At 53.8% G+C, this 15,000-nt stretch overlaps 1 protein-coding gene across 2 annotated transcripts in view; it reads right to left on the bottom strand.

Moving 5' to 3' along the window:
• Positions 1–15,000, bottom strand: part of elavl4 (ELAV like neuron-specific RNA binding protein 4) — a 55,974-nt gene that overhangs the window by 13,457 nt on the left and 27,517 nt on the right. The window contains exons 2-4 of one of the 2 annotated variants that reach the window (XM_067229600.1): positions 14,622–14,708; positions 11,332–11,572; positions 2,720–2,823 (exon numbers count right to left, since the gene is read on the bottom strand). In XM_067229600.1, coding sequence (XP_067085701.1) covers positions 2,720–2,823; positions 11,332–11,572; positions 14,622–14,708 — 432 coding nt within the window. The remainder of the gene's footprint in view (positions 1–2,719; positions 2,824–11,331; positions 11,573–14,621; positions 14,709–15,000) is intronic. The other variant, XM_067229601.1, reaches the window with a different exon arrangement.

The raw sequence follows: 15,000 nt of genomic DNA, 5'->3' as shown, positions 1-15,000 counted from the left end.
ACGTGTTTGTGTGAAAGTGAGGAGGGAGTGGAAGAGCCGGAATGTGTGTGTGTGTGTGAGTGTGTGTGTGAGTCAGAAGAATATATGTAGGTTGTGTGTGTGTGTGTGATGGGGTCAGATGGCTGAGCGGTTAGGGAGTCGGGCTATTAATCAGAAGGTTGTTGGTTCGATTCCCGGCTGTGCCGAATGACATTGTGTCCTTGGGCAAGGCACTTCACCCTACTTGCCTCGGGGAGAATGTCCCTGTACTTACTGTAAGTCGCTCTGGATAAGAGCGTCTGTTAAATGACTAAATGTAAATGTAAATGTAAATGTGTGTGAGTCCCTCTCTGCATGTCTCCCAGCTCCTCTCTCCTCCAGGCTCCTCCCCCATCACACCTCCACAGGAAGTCATCTCCACAGGAAGTCATCTCCACAGGAAGTCATCTCCATAGCAGCTGGGAAACTTGGAGGTGTCATGGAGGAAGTAACCACACTACCCCAGAAAAAGACTCCAGAAAGACAGCCCTGTGTGTGTGTGTGTGTGTGCGTGCGTGTGCACAAGACATTGAAGGAGTCCCCAAAGGTGTATGTGTGTTAGGACCATAGGAAGCAAAGTGCTAACTAACCTTCAGAAACCACCTGTGTCAGTGTTAGTTATTACACATTACAGAAAGAGAGGAGAGGGGGGGGGCTGTGCAGAGGGGCAGTGCGGGGGCAGTGCGGGGGCAGTGCGGAGGCAGTGCGGAGGCAGTGCGGAGGCAGTGCGGAGGGGCAGTGCGGAGGGGCAGTGCGGAGGGGCAGTGCGGAGGCAGTGCGGAGGCAGTGCGGAGGGGCAGTGCGGAGGGGCAGTGCGGAGGGGCAGGTGGTTCCGTCTGGGCTGAGGGAGATTGTTCTCCTATCTCTGACAGGCAGGGAGGGAAGCTCTGATGCTGCTACGCACGGCTGGGCAGGCTGGACAGGCGGACTGAAGAAAGGAGAACGCTGTGTGTGTGTGTGTGTGTGTGTGTGTGTGTGTGTGTGTGTGTGTGTGTGTGTGTGTGTGTGTGTGTGTGTGTGTGTGTGTGTGTGTGTGTGTGTGTGTGTGTGTGTGTGTGTGTGTGTGTGTGGGGTGAAGCATATCCAGGGGGGTATGCCTGTTATGTGGACTGTGTGTGTGTGGACTGTGTGTGTTATGTGGACTGTGTGTGTGTGGACTGTGTGTGTTATGTGGACTGTGTGTGTTCCTGCATGATAGACATGGACGGCTGCTTTCACTTTGTTACCCAGGGAGGGAAGAGGCTGGGCTAGGGTGGGTGTGTGCGTGTGTGTGGGGCTCTAAATAGACCTTAGCCTTTGAGATAGGAAGCGAGGGAGGGGGTTTGGTGAGTGCAGTGTGTGTGTGTGAGAGAGAGAGAGACTGGGAGGATGCTACAGATTCTGACAGCGTCGTCTAGAAACTGTGCAGTAGGCTGTTTCCTGTGACCCTCTGGAGTCTGGCCCTGGCACGCTGAAGACACGTGTGTGCGTGTGAACCAGGGAGCTGGCATGACCCTTTGCTGCCTGATCTGAACATACATTTGAAAGATAGAGAGGGAAAAAGTGAAGATGAAACACACACACACACACACCCTCTGACTCATCCTGTCCTCTGGCCACTCCGAGAGTGAGACCAGCGCTGGAGTACATTTATTCATTTAGCAGACGTAAGGAGGAGTAACACACACCTCTGGTTCTGCCTCCCCCTCTTCACCTACATCAAATAGCCCAGGCAGTTCTGTCTTGAGACCAACCCAGATATGGCTGATTCATCTCAGGGGGTTTTCCCTCGTAACACCCCCCCTCCCCTCCCCTCCCCCTCGGACTGAGGGAGATTCTGTATGGGATTCCCCCATTCAGATCGCTTGCGTAATCCCATCAGATTATATTACAGTTATGTTAGCAAGAGGCCAGGGATTATGCCAGAATAGCAGATTACTGTTCGATTTAAAAACGCAAAAGCAGCGCCGATAAGTGACAAGTCCTGTTTTCCAGGGTCTTTCCTGGCTTGTTGTCACCCGCATTCTGGAGTTTCTTGTTACGATCTCCCCAAGGAAATGCAGGCTGAATACTTAATATGGTTTCCTCATTCTTCATGGCTGCTTTGACACGATTCACGCTGGTAAATGTTCTGTAAATCGGAATATTAATCGAATCCTCTATTTAACTTTGAACAACGCGTGGTGAAGGTTTTAGTCCCTCCTACCCTGAGAAAGTCTTTAAAGTTTCACCTTTACATTCTGACATTTAAAGCAGGATTTGCATATCAGCTGTCCCTCTGGCTTCTATAACATCTCAGGCTTTGATTCTGATTGGCCTTTAATTCCCCCCCCCCTCCCTCCCTCCCCCCTTCAGTCTGTGAAACAGTCAACCATATCCCAAAGAATTTTCGAGCCCCTTTACAGACATCACATGACATTAGACATCACATGACATCAGACATCACATGACATCAGACATCACATGACATCAGACATCACAAGACATTAGACATCACATGACATTAGACATCACATGACATCAGACATCACATGACATCAGACATCACAAGACATCAGACATCACATGACATCAGACATCACATGACATTAGACATCACATGACATCAGACATCACATGTCTGTAAAGTGACTTCTCTCTGCTGCGTTCTAACTAACAAACAGAAAGCTGCTAAGGTGTGGAACCCAGCAGTGAATGACAGGAAACAGGAAGTCTGTCTCACCTTGATGGTTTTAGTCTGCAAACGGAGACCATTGAGTGTATTGATGGCTTTCTCCGCGTCCTTGGGGTCGATGTAGTTGACGAAGCCGTAACCCAGGCTCTGTCCTGGAACAGAGAGAGGAGAAGACGTCAGCAGAGGAGAGGAGCTCTGTCCTGGAACAGAGAGAGGAGAACAACAGGTCTGGTCTTTTTTTCAAACCGAGCAGAGATGTGTACGTTTTCCTGACAACCACAAATATTATTCCTACAGCTATGGGGTTGGGGGGTGGGAGGCGTTCAGAAGAAGAGAGAAAAAACACCAGATTGTTTTTGACAGTAAACAAGTGTTGGCAGCCATCTTGGACTTTCTCCTCAGCCGGAGGTCTTGGAGACTTATTTCACACACACACATACACACACACACACACACACACACACACACCGCCAGCCGGGGTAGCTGCAGGGGAGCTACCCCGGCTACCCCCTGCTACCCCTCTGCTACCCCCTGCTACCCCCTGCTACCCCTCTGCTACCCCCCTGCTACCCCCTGCTACCCCCTGCTACCCCCTGCTACCCCCTGCTACCCCCTGCTACCCCCTGCTACCCCTCTGCTACCCCTCTGCTACCCCCTGCTACCCCCTGCTACCCCTCTGCTACCCCCTGCTACCCCCTGCTACCCCCTGCTACCCCCTGCTACCCCCTGCTACCCCCTGCTACCCCTCTGCTACCCCTCTGCTACCCCCTGCTACCCCCCTGCTACCCCTCTGCTACCCCCTGCTACCCCTCTGCTACCCCCCCTGCTACCCCCTGCTACCCCTCTGCTACCCCCTGCTACCCCCTGCTACCCCTCTGCTACCCCCTGCTACCCCTCTGCTACCCCCCTGCTACCCCTGCTACCCCTGCTACCCCCCTGCTACCCCTCTGCTACCCCCTGCTACCCCCTGCTACCCCTCTGCTACCCCCTGCTACCCCTCTGCTACCCCCCTGCTACCCCCCTGCTACCCCCCTGCTACCCCTCTGCTACCCCTCTGCTACCCCCTGCTACCCCCTGCTACCCCTCTGCTACCCCCTGCTACCCCTCTGCTACCCCCTGCTACCCCTCTGCTACCCCCTGCTACCCCTCTGCTACCCCCTGCTACCCCCTGCTACCCCTCTGCTACCCCCTGCTACCCCTGCTACCCCCTGCTACCCCTCTGCTACCCCTCTGCTACCCCTCTGCTACCCCTCTGCTACCCCCTGCTACCCCTCTGCTACCCCTGCTAACCCCTCTGCTACCCCCTGCTACCCCTCTGCTACCCCTCTGCTACCCCCTGCTACCCTCTGCTACCCCCTGCTACCCTCTGCTACCCCCCTGCTACCCCTGCTACCCCCTGCTACCCCTCTGCTACCCCTCTGCTACCCCCTGCTACCCCCTCTGCTACCCCCTGCTACCCCTCTGCTACCCCCTGCTACCCCTCTGCTACCCCCCTGCTACCCCTCTGCTACCCCCCTGCTACCCCCTGCTACCCCCCTGCTACCCCTCTGCTACCCCCCTGCTACCCCCTGCTACCCCCCCTGCTACCCCCCTGCTACCCCCTGCTACCCCCTGCTACCCCCTGCTACCCCTCTGCTACCCCCTGCTACCCCTCTGCTACCCCCTGCTACCCCCCTGCTACCCCCTGCTACCCCTCTGCTACCCCTCTGCTACCCCCTGCTACCCCTCTGCTACCCCCTGCTACCCCTCTGCTACCCCTGCTACCCCTCTGCTACCCCCCTGCTACCCTCTGCTACCCCCCCTGCTACCCCCTGCTACCCCTCTGCTACCCCCCTGCTACCCCCTGCTACCCCTCTGCTACCCCTCTGCTACCCCCTGCTACCCCCTGCTACCCCTCTGCTACCCCTCTGCTATCCCCTGCTACCCCCCTGCTACCCCCTGCTACCCCTCTGCTACCCCCTGCTACCCCCTGCTACCCCTCTGCTACCCCCTGCTACCCCTCTGCTACCCCCTGCTACCCCCCTGCTACCCCTCTGCTACCCCCTGCTACCCCCCTGCTACCCCCCTGCTACCCCCTGCTACCCCCTGCTACCCCTCTGCTACCCCCCTGCTACCCCCTGCTACCCCCTGCTACCCCTCTGCTACCCCCTGCTACCCCCTGCTACCCCCCTGCTACCCCCTGCTACCCCTCTGCTACCCCCTGCTACCCCCCTGCTACCCCCCTGCTACCCCCCTGCTACCCCCCTGCTACCCCCCTGCTACCCCCTGCTACCCCCTGCTACCCCTCTGCTACCCCCTGCTACCCCCTGCTACCCCCCTTCCCTTTACAGACGAACAGCAACTCTGCTCGTTGTTAACCAGAACAGACAGCAGCGGATCCACTTTGGAACGTCACAAAGTGCATCACTTAATATGGCGCAATGGGGCTTTTTCTGCATCACAGACCAAAGCTACTCTTCTATCCAGTCCTCTCTTCTCCTCCCTCCTTCCTGTCTCCTTCTGTTGTCTCTCTCTTCTGTGGACTGACATGTGGTGTCTAAGCTGCTAAACCAGCGGCTGACATGTTTTCTGTCTGTGCGCCGTGAGGGCCAGGGATCACATCGATACACACAGCATGGCAGGTGTGTGTGTGTGTGGCCAGGGAGGCAGGGGGAGAAGCAGTGTGTGTTTTGTAGTGGTGTGTGTGTATGGGGGGGGGGGGGGGGGGAGTAAAGCAGCTGCAGCAACTCTAGGGGGGCTCCTGGGGGGGGGCTCTAGGGGGGGCTCCTGGGGGGGGGGCTCTAGGGGGGGGCTCCCGCCCACCAGCTCCAGAGCTCCTCACAGCAGGGAGGCTCAGTCTGGCTGCTGCCCAGAGACACCAACGCAACACGTAGCTTACACACACACACACACACACTCTCACACACGCGCCAGAGAGACACTCCCTGGTGAATCCGTGGGCCAACACATGCAGGTGTCAGGCTGGACTCGTCCTGTCATAACAACAACACATCGTCATAACAACAGCACATCGTCATAACAACAGCTCTCTGAGCTTCAACACAACCCAGCAGGATCAACCAGCATGCTGCCCGCCTGCAAAACACACACACACACACACACACACACACACACACACACACACACTGACAGGCCCAGCACAGCAAAGCACTTTGCTGCTTGTCCTCGGTTTTTCATAGTTCAACACAGAACTACCCGACCACTCAGCGCATCTTAGGAAAAGTGAAGGCAGAACCTCTTCCAGACCAGCATGAAGTGGTTTCTGTGTGTTGATCCCCCCACACAGCTGAACCCTGCAGGCCCAGTCACACCCTGATGGAGACATTCCCTGACACAGGAAATCCCCAACACACATCCTGCTCTCTCAGACCCTCTGTGTGCTGCTGATGTCTCGTTGCTTGAAGAGAAGCAGTGTTTGGCTGGCAGGGATGCTTGTTTCATTAATGTTTCATGTGTGACTGTGTAAATCACTGCAGTGAACACCAGGCCTCATGATGCCATGACCAGTACTTTACTACTCTGAGCATCAGCCTAACAGTCAGCTAAGTGTCTTGTCAGTAACTAGAAATGCTTACTTTAGGTGGAATTATAAAACTGCATATTCTTCACCTTAAGTATGCAATGATGCCAGTAGTAACAGCATGGTCATTCTTAAATTAATCACAAAATAACTAGGAGTTTATGACATTATGTGGTTTTGTTGTCTCCAGAATCCAAGTTGATATGGGAAGTTTTCCTGACAAACATCTCTGAATGTCATCACCATCTCACGCGCAACACATCGACAGAAACACGTGACGGAAACACGTGACGGAAACACTGCTAATGGACCATCAAACAGAATATTAACCCATTGCCAATTAATTACCCTAATGGATACAGTAACTTACGGACTATAATTGTCGATTGAAACCCGCTAACCTAAATGATGCATCGCTTCTTGTAATGAACTTTTAACGAGACTAGTTCCTCTCCGCAGCAGACCGACCCCTTCCTGGAACTCTGGAGGCGTCTGAACGGCGACACCGCAGCAGACCGACCCCTTCCTGGAACTTCTGGAGGCGTCTGAACGGCGACACCGCGGCAGACCGACCCCTTCCTGGAACTCTGGAGGCGTCTGAACGGCCGACAGCGACGGAGGGAGGTGACGATCGGGATGTTGTCGATGCCAACCAGAGTTGATCCATTGTTACATGGATCAACGATGTGGTTAAAAACACGTATAAACATTTTTTTTGTGTATTTTTGTTGTTCGCATGTTTTTTGTTGTTGATGTGTTTTGATAAACAAGATGTTTATTGTCTGTTCTGTTGAATTGATTGTCCATTTGGGACATGTCCTTCTCAGCGTGCGAGCGAAGCGGCTGTTACAACAGTCGTAGTCTGAATCGAACGTAACCTTGAGAGGGAACGGGGCAGAGAGCTATTTCAGACGTGGCTCCCTGCTCCGGTGACTGCCAGTTGAGCAGCGCGATGACTAAGCCTTTATTTGTTTCCTCGGGAGCAGCGGGTTGCCTAACGTGTGAGATGAGAGAATGAGTGTGTTTACAGCAGGTGGTCTGACTGCAGCATTACAATGCGGTGGCTTAGAGCGCCGACGCGACGGAGATCTCTTTCTACTGTTCTCTTCTCTACTCTGTTCTCTTGTCTCTCTCCTCTAATCTGTTTCTCCTCTGCTGATCTCTCCCCTCCTCTTCCTCTCCTCCCCTCCTCTCTCTCTCCTGTCTCTCTCCTCTCCTCTCTCCCACTGACCCGAACCCACCTTGAGAGCACCGCCTCCCTGCTAGAGAAACCAGCTCTGCTCAGCCCCACACACACACACACACACACACTGCCACGTTACACAAAGATGAAGACGACAGCCTTCCATCGTCAGCTCCCAGATCCCAGCACTCAGGCGCTGGTGGGTCCAACACTGCCACCAAATTAAATCACAACACATGCTTGGGCCCGTGCCCACATTCAGTGTGACTAAATTACTGTAACACTGTAACACCTTTTTACACAGCCCTACACACACACACACACACACACACACACACACACACAGCCCTACACACACACACACACACAGCCCTACACACACACACACACACACACAGCCATACATACACACACACACACAGACCTCATTTCTCCACCCACTCAGATGTCTTCCTCTGGGGTTGCCAAGGCAGCAGCAACTGTGACAGTCAGTCGTCGTTCCCCCCCGCCCCCCTCCTCTCCGCCGGAGACGGCGTTGCCTCAGGCCTGCTGGACGCCTGGGTGAAGCGTGTGGGCTGTGAGGCTTCGCAGGCGGGGGGGGGGGGTGTGTTTGCGTGCGTGACAGACAGACCAAGGATCTCCCGTGAATCTGGGACATCCCCGCCTACGTCAAGGCTGACCAGCAGTCCGCTGCTAGGATCGTCCTAACCCCCCCCCCCTCCCTCTCGGCAGGCCCCCGGCCCCCAGGCAGGGACCCACACTGGGGACTGCGACAGCCTCCCCAGCCCAGGAACGGTGCACTCAGAGCTGGGGGGAGAGAGACAGACCACAGCCTGCCCTCAGGCAGCACCATATCTGGAGTCGGCACGGAAGAGCTTGTCTGACTGTCCTGTCCCAGGCGAGGGGCACTCAGGGTGGAGGGGGGTGGGGTGAGGGTGGGGCGAGAGGTTGGGGGTGGGGGGAAAGACGGCCCGTTTTTTAAGGCTCAGAAGTCTGAAATGTTAATGGCGTCTTCTGCTGTCGTTGGCAGTTCTGGAGGACGTGTTTCTGTGTTGTGTCCAGACCGGGTTAATCTCGGCACCTGTCAGGTACGCTCACTGTCTCCCCCCTCCTCACCCCCCCCTCACCCTCTCCTCACCCCCCCCTCTCCTCCCACCAGCAGACAGACAGGTTGTCTGTATGAGTCCGTCTTTATGGAGCAGAGAATTGAGGAGAGAATGTTGAGAGGTGATTGTCTCCTAACATAAAGCTTACTCTTTATCAAGATACCAGCATCACAGATGCAATCAATTCTCGTTGGCGCATGAAAAGTCATTTCTTTTCTGCCATGTCATTATGGAAACAAATGCGTTCGTTCTGAGGCAGAAATGCAGCCGCTGCAGAAACAGGATCCAGAAAAATGGCCAACTGACAAAGATCCAATTCCTGGCTTGTCGGCATCCAATCAGTCATCTTCATTTTCTGTTGTGTGTGTGTGTGTGTGTGTGTGTGTGTATTTGTCGATGGCCAAAGGACTAACACTTCCCTAATGTATTCCATTAAAAGTTTGCATTCAATATGTAGCCAGGACTGGCCCATGGGTCTGTTTATTTATGTGTTAAGAAAAAGAGGGAGAGAGAAAAGGAGAATGAACTGAGAGCTGGAGAGGGAGAGAGACAGAGAAGGAGAGAGAGAGATGGAGAGATAGGAGAGAGGGGAATGAGGGAGAGAAGGAGAGACAGAGATGGAGAGAGGGGAGTGAGAGAGATAAAGAGATGGAGAGCGAGAACAAGGATCAGCCTGTTCTCTTCCGGCTGGAGATGAGGAGTTGGCTGCCTGTTTTTTTTTGGTGTGTCAGTTTTTTTTCTTTCTAATGTGGATTTTGAGCTTAAACAGATGTCTTTCAAAAGACAAACACGACTCTTATCTCTGTCGGCATGGCCATCTGTGCTGCTCTTCTCCTCAAAGGAATCCTGTCCTTGAGTCTTCCACACTTCAGACCAGCTCTCCACATCATCACACCGCCAGAGCAGAGCTGGAGAAATACACACAAACAACTCCACATCTTTTTTCCTCCGACATTCATCTCTTGACTGTCTAGAGACCCTCCGGTTATCCGATGCATTGGTGCCGATGATGTGTGTGTGTGTGTGGGTGCCAGTGTGTAAAGGCTGTGTGTGTGTGTGTGTGAGAGAGAGCGTAGGACAGCCAGGGAGGTTGTGTGTCGCTCCTCCGGGCCAACAGACGAGCCCACTGCTCTCTGCCCCGGCAGCCTCCAGAACACATCAGACAGGACAGGAATCAGACACCTGCCTCGACCAGCACTCAGGTGTTCTCACCTTGTCAACACACACAGACACACACACACATGCTCTCGCACACACTCACTCACAGACACGCACACACACTCACAAACATACACATACTCCATTGGAAACTGCAGTGTTCAGTTCTAAAAGGGAATGAAAGGTAGGTGCTCCATGCAGCGGGACACTGTGTGATGACGTTCTGCTGTTTCTCAGAACGACAGGCCAGACCATCACGCTCATCTCAGCCAGACTAAACTACACTGCTACTAGAACAAGTGGACGAGGGGAGAGGGAGAAATAAAGTGAGAAAGAAGAGAGAGAGAGCGAGGGAGACAGAGAGAGAGAGAGAGAGAGATGGAGAGGCAGTGAGACAGAGAGAGAGAGATGGAGAGGATCAGAGAGAGAGGGAGAGGCAGTGAGACAGAGTGAGAGAGACACAAAGAGAGAGAGACAGAGATGGAGAGAGAGGGAGAGTACAGATGTGCCCTAAGCTCCAGAAATAGATATCCAATACCTCCCTCCAAACCTTTCCCCCTGTTTTTCATTTTCCTTCCCCCCTCGATCTCTCCTCCACAGCCCTCTGGTGCGGCGCCTCTGGTGCGGCACGGTTCTGGGAGTCCGGAAGTTTGAAATTGTACCCAGGGTACCACACACCTGAGCACAGCAGGGGTGCTGGGGAGGAAGGGCGGGGTATTTATGACATCATCAGAAAGGGCCAAGCACTTAAAAGTTCTCTTTTTCTCTCGTTTGTCCCTTACCATTTCTCTTGTTTACTCTCTTTCTCTATCTCTCTCTCTGACTGAAAATGATGTGAATGTTAGAGGGGGGGGACTGGGGAGTGTAGTCAAGGTCTTAGTTCTGTATACACAACCATTATCTGCCTCGCTGCCGTGCTGCCTCGCAGCTAGGGCCCAGCATAGGAGAGGAGGACGACTCAAAGAATAGAGCTGTTTCTGCCTGTCTGTCAGCCTATCTGTCTGTCTGTCTGTCTGTCAGCCTGTCTGTCAGCCTGTCTGTCAGCCTGCCTGTCTGTCTGTCTGTCAGCCTGTCTGTCTGAGGCAGACCGGTGGCCCAGCCTCTCAGCCCATGGGGCCAGCCTCATCCCCCTCATTTGCTGGTAAGTGTTCCAGGGGCTCCTCTTCAACCCTGGGCCTCTTTAATGAGATTATGGAGAGGAGTGTCACTAAGTAGGATCTAAAATGAAAGCCATTATGTGGCATTATAGCAGAGCTGGTCTGCTTCACACACACACACACAGACACACACACATCTCCTGTCCACCCACACAGACCTAGGTCCTGGATTAGAGAGCTGATTAGCAGGAGAAGTGCTACTTAATAGGAACACCTCTGAACATGCACGGGCACACACACAGACACAAACACACACACACACACACACAGGAGCACCTCTGTGAACACGCACACATACACACAGGTGTACACACACAACAAAACCTCTGTAAGTGCCGGGCAGCGAACCTCAACACTTGAGCCAGTCCATGATAACACACAGGACTGTCAACACTGACGCAACACTGACACACACACACACAGAGAGAGAGAGACGTTGGCGGCTCTCCCCCAACCTCTCCCCTCCCTCCTCCCTCTCCCCTCCCTCCTCCCTCTCCCCCTCCCTCCCTCTCCCCTCTCCCTCTCCTCTCCCGTACCTGTGATCTTGTCACGGACCAGCTTGCAGGACTCGATCTCCCCGATGCTTCCGAAGAGGCTGCGGAACTCCTCCTGGGTCATGTTCTGGGGCAGGTAGTTGACGATGAGGTTGGTCTTGCTGTCGTCGGTGGAGCCCCCTGTCTGCATGGGGGAGGGACAGCCTCGGCTGTTGGAGGAGGGGCCGTTGGCGCTATTGGAGTTAGGCCCGTTGGTCACCTGGGCCTCCATGTTACTGATGATCTGGGAGGGTAGAGGAGGAGGAGGAGAGGAGGGGAGGAGGAGGAGAGAAGAGGAGAAGGAAGAGGAGGAGGGGAGGGTAGATTAGGGAAGGGAGAGATGGCACTGATGGGGATGACATCATTACATGACATCATCTCAGAGCCTTCTCCAGAGGGGAGCAAAGCTGCTTCCATCTAATGACTCACTCACACTATGGAGTCACTTAGTATACAATAGAAACATGCATGACAGGGTAAACCATACTCCAACTAAACACAACAAACAACTTAACAAAGGAGCCCTAAACAGACATCAGGAGAAGATGTCCCTCCACATGCATGCATGCAGAGCAGTTAGAGAGAGAGAAGGAGGGCTTGTCTAACTCTGGGTTCTGCTTTCTGGAGCAGGGAGAGAGGTAACATCAGTGCAGAGAGAGCTAACAGTGCTGTTTGTGTGTGTGAGTCAGTGTGTGTGTGAGTCAGTGTGTGTGTGAGACAGTGTGTGTGTGAGTCAGTGTGTGTGTGAGTCAGTGTGTGTACGCCTGGTGTGTGTGGTGCCTGTTGGTGGTTTCTCAGGAGCAGGTGTTGGAAAGCTCTGGGCCCTTAGGGGTGAGGGGGGGGGGGGATTAGGGGAGGAGGGAGGGGGGTGAGGCAGTCTTCTTATCTACCAGCACAACACTTAACTTTAGATCCCAAACTGACACCTAAATGAATTCAGGCATTAGCATAAATATATGTGTGTGCGTGTGACAGTGTTTGTGTCTCTTGTTGTGTGTGTGTGATTTAATTATCCAATTCTTGGTTACAGTTGGACGGTTTCCTCCATTAGACGCTTACTGAGGCAACTGTAGCTGGATAGACGTTTAGGAGTTGTTTGTGGTGTGTGGGGGTGGGCGGGGCTAGTCTGTGTGTGTGTGGGGGCGGGGCTAGTCTGTGTGTGTGTGTGGGGGGGGGGGGGCGGGGCTAGTCTGTGTGTGGGTGGGTGTTGAGGTGAGTCGGGTGTGTTCCAGTGTTCCGTTAAAAAAAGACAGCACTAAAACACAGATGCCCTAAGCGTGATCAAAACCTTCCGGACATTTTTGCCTGACTGATTTTTTTTTCCCCTGGAAGAGGTGGATAAAGTGACCTTATGTCTGTGGCCCTGGTCGCCCTGCCGGTGAGGCTGGGCGAGGCTCCTGTGGCCCCTGGGTTGTGAGGCTCCAAAAATAGAGGCCATGTGATTCACCGGGAGTCTGAACGGGGACGAGAGGACGGAGGAAATAAGTTCAGGGATTCTGATGATTAAATCAAAGAGGGAGAAATCATCAGAGCAGATGTCTGGACTTCCTGTCAGTCGTGTTTATTTTTTGTACAATCCCCCCTGTCCTACAGAGACTATATCTCTCTGTTCCCCAAACTAGATGCTCTGAGACACCCTCAACCCAACACAACCCGTCTCCTGACCTTCCTCAGCTGACAGGAATAAACATCCTAAATGACAGCAGTGGTTTTTTCTATGACAGTGTACAGAGAGACGAGGAGCACAGATGTAAACCAACGCCTGTGAGAGAGGCAGGTCTGTATGCTGCTCCTCACTCCTGACTCTGAGAGAGGCAGGTCTGTATGCTGCTCCTCACTCCTGCCTGTGAGAGAGGCAGGTCTGTATGCTGCTCCTCACTCCTGCCTCTGAGAGAGGCAGGTCTGTATGCTGCTCCTCACTCCTGCCTGTGAGAGAGGCAGGTCTGTATGCTGCTCCTCACTCCTGCCTCTGAGAGAGAGGCAGGTCTGTATGCTGCTCCTCACTCCTGCCTCTGAGAGAGGCAGGTCTGTATGCTGCTCCTCACTCCTGCCTCTGAGAGAGAGGCAGGTCTGTATGCTGCTCCTCACTCCTGCCTGTGAGAGAGGCAGGTCTGTATGCTGCTCCTCACTCCTGCCTCTGAGAGAGAGGCAGGTCTGTATGCTGCTCCTCACTCCTGCCTGTGAGAGAGGCAGGTCTGTATGCTGCTCCTCACTCCTGCCTCTGAGAGAGAGGCAGGTCTGTATGCTGCTCCTCACTCCTGCCCAGGGTGGGATAGTTTGACAACATCTCAATGACCAAAACGGGGGGGGTGGAGGGGGGGCGGTACTGGACATGATCAACGTCAGTTTCTTGCCACACACACTCTTTCTACACTGGAGTGGTGGGAGAACACACACACACACACACCAAACAATGCCTGGAGCCCGCCGAGGAAAACAAACTGAGGAGAACAGTAAAACCTCTCAAGATGAGAGATCCATGCAAATTGTTCCTTTGACAGTATTCAGAGAAAAAGAGGTGGGGGGGGGGTGAGTGTGAGCAAAAGGAGAGAGGAGGAGAGGTGTAGAGTGAAGAGAAGACCGACAGCAAGGTAGGATAAAGTACCTTTCCTAACAAAGATGATTGGACGGCCTTATTAAACTTGTTTATGATTCCTGCTGTCTCATCGCAGAGACACTTTCAACTGTCTGAGGTGAGGCTCCCTCTTTGAGTTCTCAGAAAAACAAAGACAATATGGCCGCTTCTAATGGAGTCAATACTGCACAGAGTCAGAGTGACCAATTACTGCCTCTCCCTTTCCTTGGCACTTCCCTAAACCGTCCAGACTGTTTCCACGGTCATAGCTCTTCTATAGTCAGTCTGTGTGAGTGTGTGTGTGTATGCATGCGTAGGAGGAAGCAAACTCCCTAGAATGACAATGGGAGAGGTGGGAGGGGTTAGTTTTGTATGAAAAAATGTCTGATGTTGTGTAATAATATCTCTACCCCTCCCTCAGTCTCCACCCACTCCTGCTGCCGTCTCTGCAGCCCTCCCCCTGATTTAGCAAACCCCGGGACACGCAACCAACGGGACTCAAAAAGTGTGACATCGAAGGCGAATCAAACGTCTCTCTCAGATAAGTGGCCTATGGTCCCCAGGGGAGGGTTAGGGGGGGGGGGGGGGGGGGTAGTGCAGGGGGTGGTCTGACCGTGACCCTTGACCTAGACCCGTTAGGGCCTGTGCAGCACAAGCTGGAGGGTTAGAAGGTTCAGTAGTCGGGTGGGTTGGTGGTTTGTTTGTAGTGTCTCCTTACCATCTTTGGCTGATTCAGCAGTCCCTTCTCTGCCCAGCCCTGCAGCTGGGGCAGCTCTGCCTGACGCCACTGAGTCTCAGTCGATCCCTACAGACGCACAGGGGCCAGCGTCAACATCAATCACACGGGGGGGGGGGGGGGGGGTGCGCTTGTTTTTCATCTCTGCGCGCACTGTACAATGTACAATCACTGTACAATGGTCGGTTGCACTGAAACAACACGGGTGGCTTGGGATTTTTTTATTTTTTTTGGGTGGTGGTGGTGGGTTATATCAAGGGGTTGCTGTGCTGGTTGAAGTATGAAGGCTGGAGGGTGTAGTCTCTCCAGCTAACTGCTAGCTACAACAGCTACTCAGCAGCCAATTTGAGAGGAGAAGAGG

The sequence above is a fragment of the Osmerus mordax genome, chromosome 26, assembly GCF_038355195.1.
Source record: "Osmerus mordax isolate fOsmMor3 chromosome 26, fOsmMor3.pri, whole genome shotgun sequence".
Lineage (NCBI taxonomy): Eukaryota > Metazoa > Chordata > Actinopteri > Osmeriformes > Osmeridae > Osmerus > Osmerus mordax.
The sequence above is the reverse complement of the archived record's forward strand: the minus strand, read 5'-3'. Positions and strand labels throughout refer to the sequence as shown.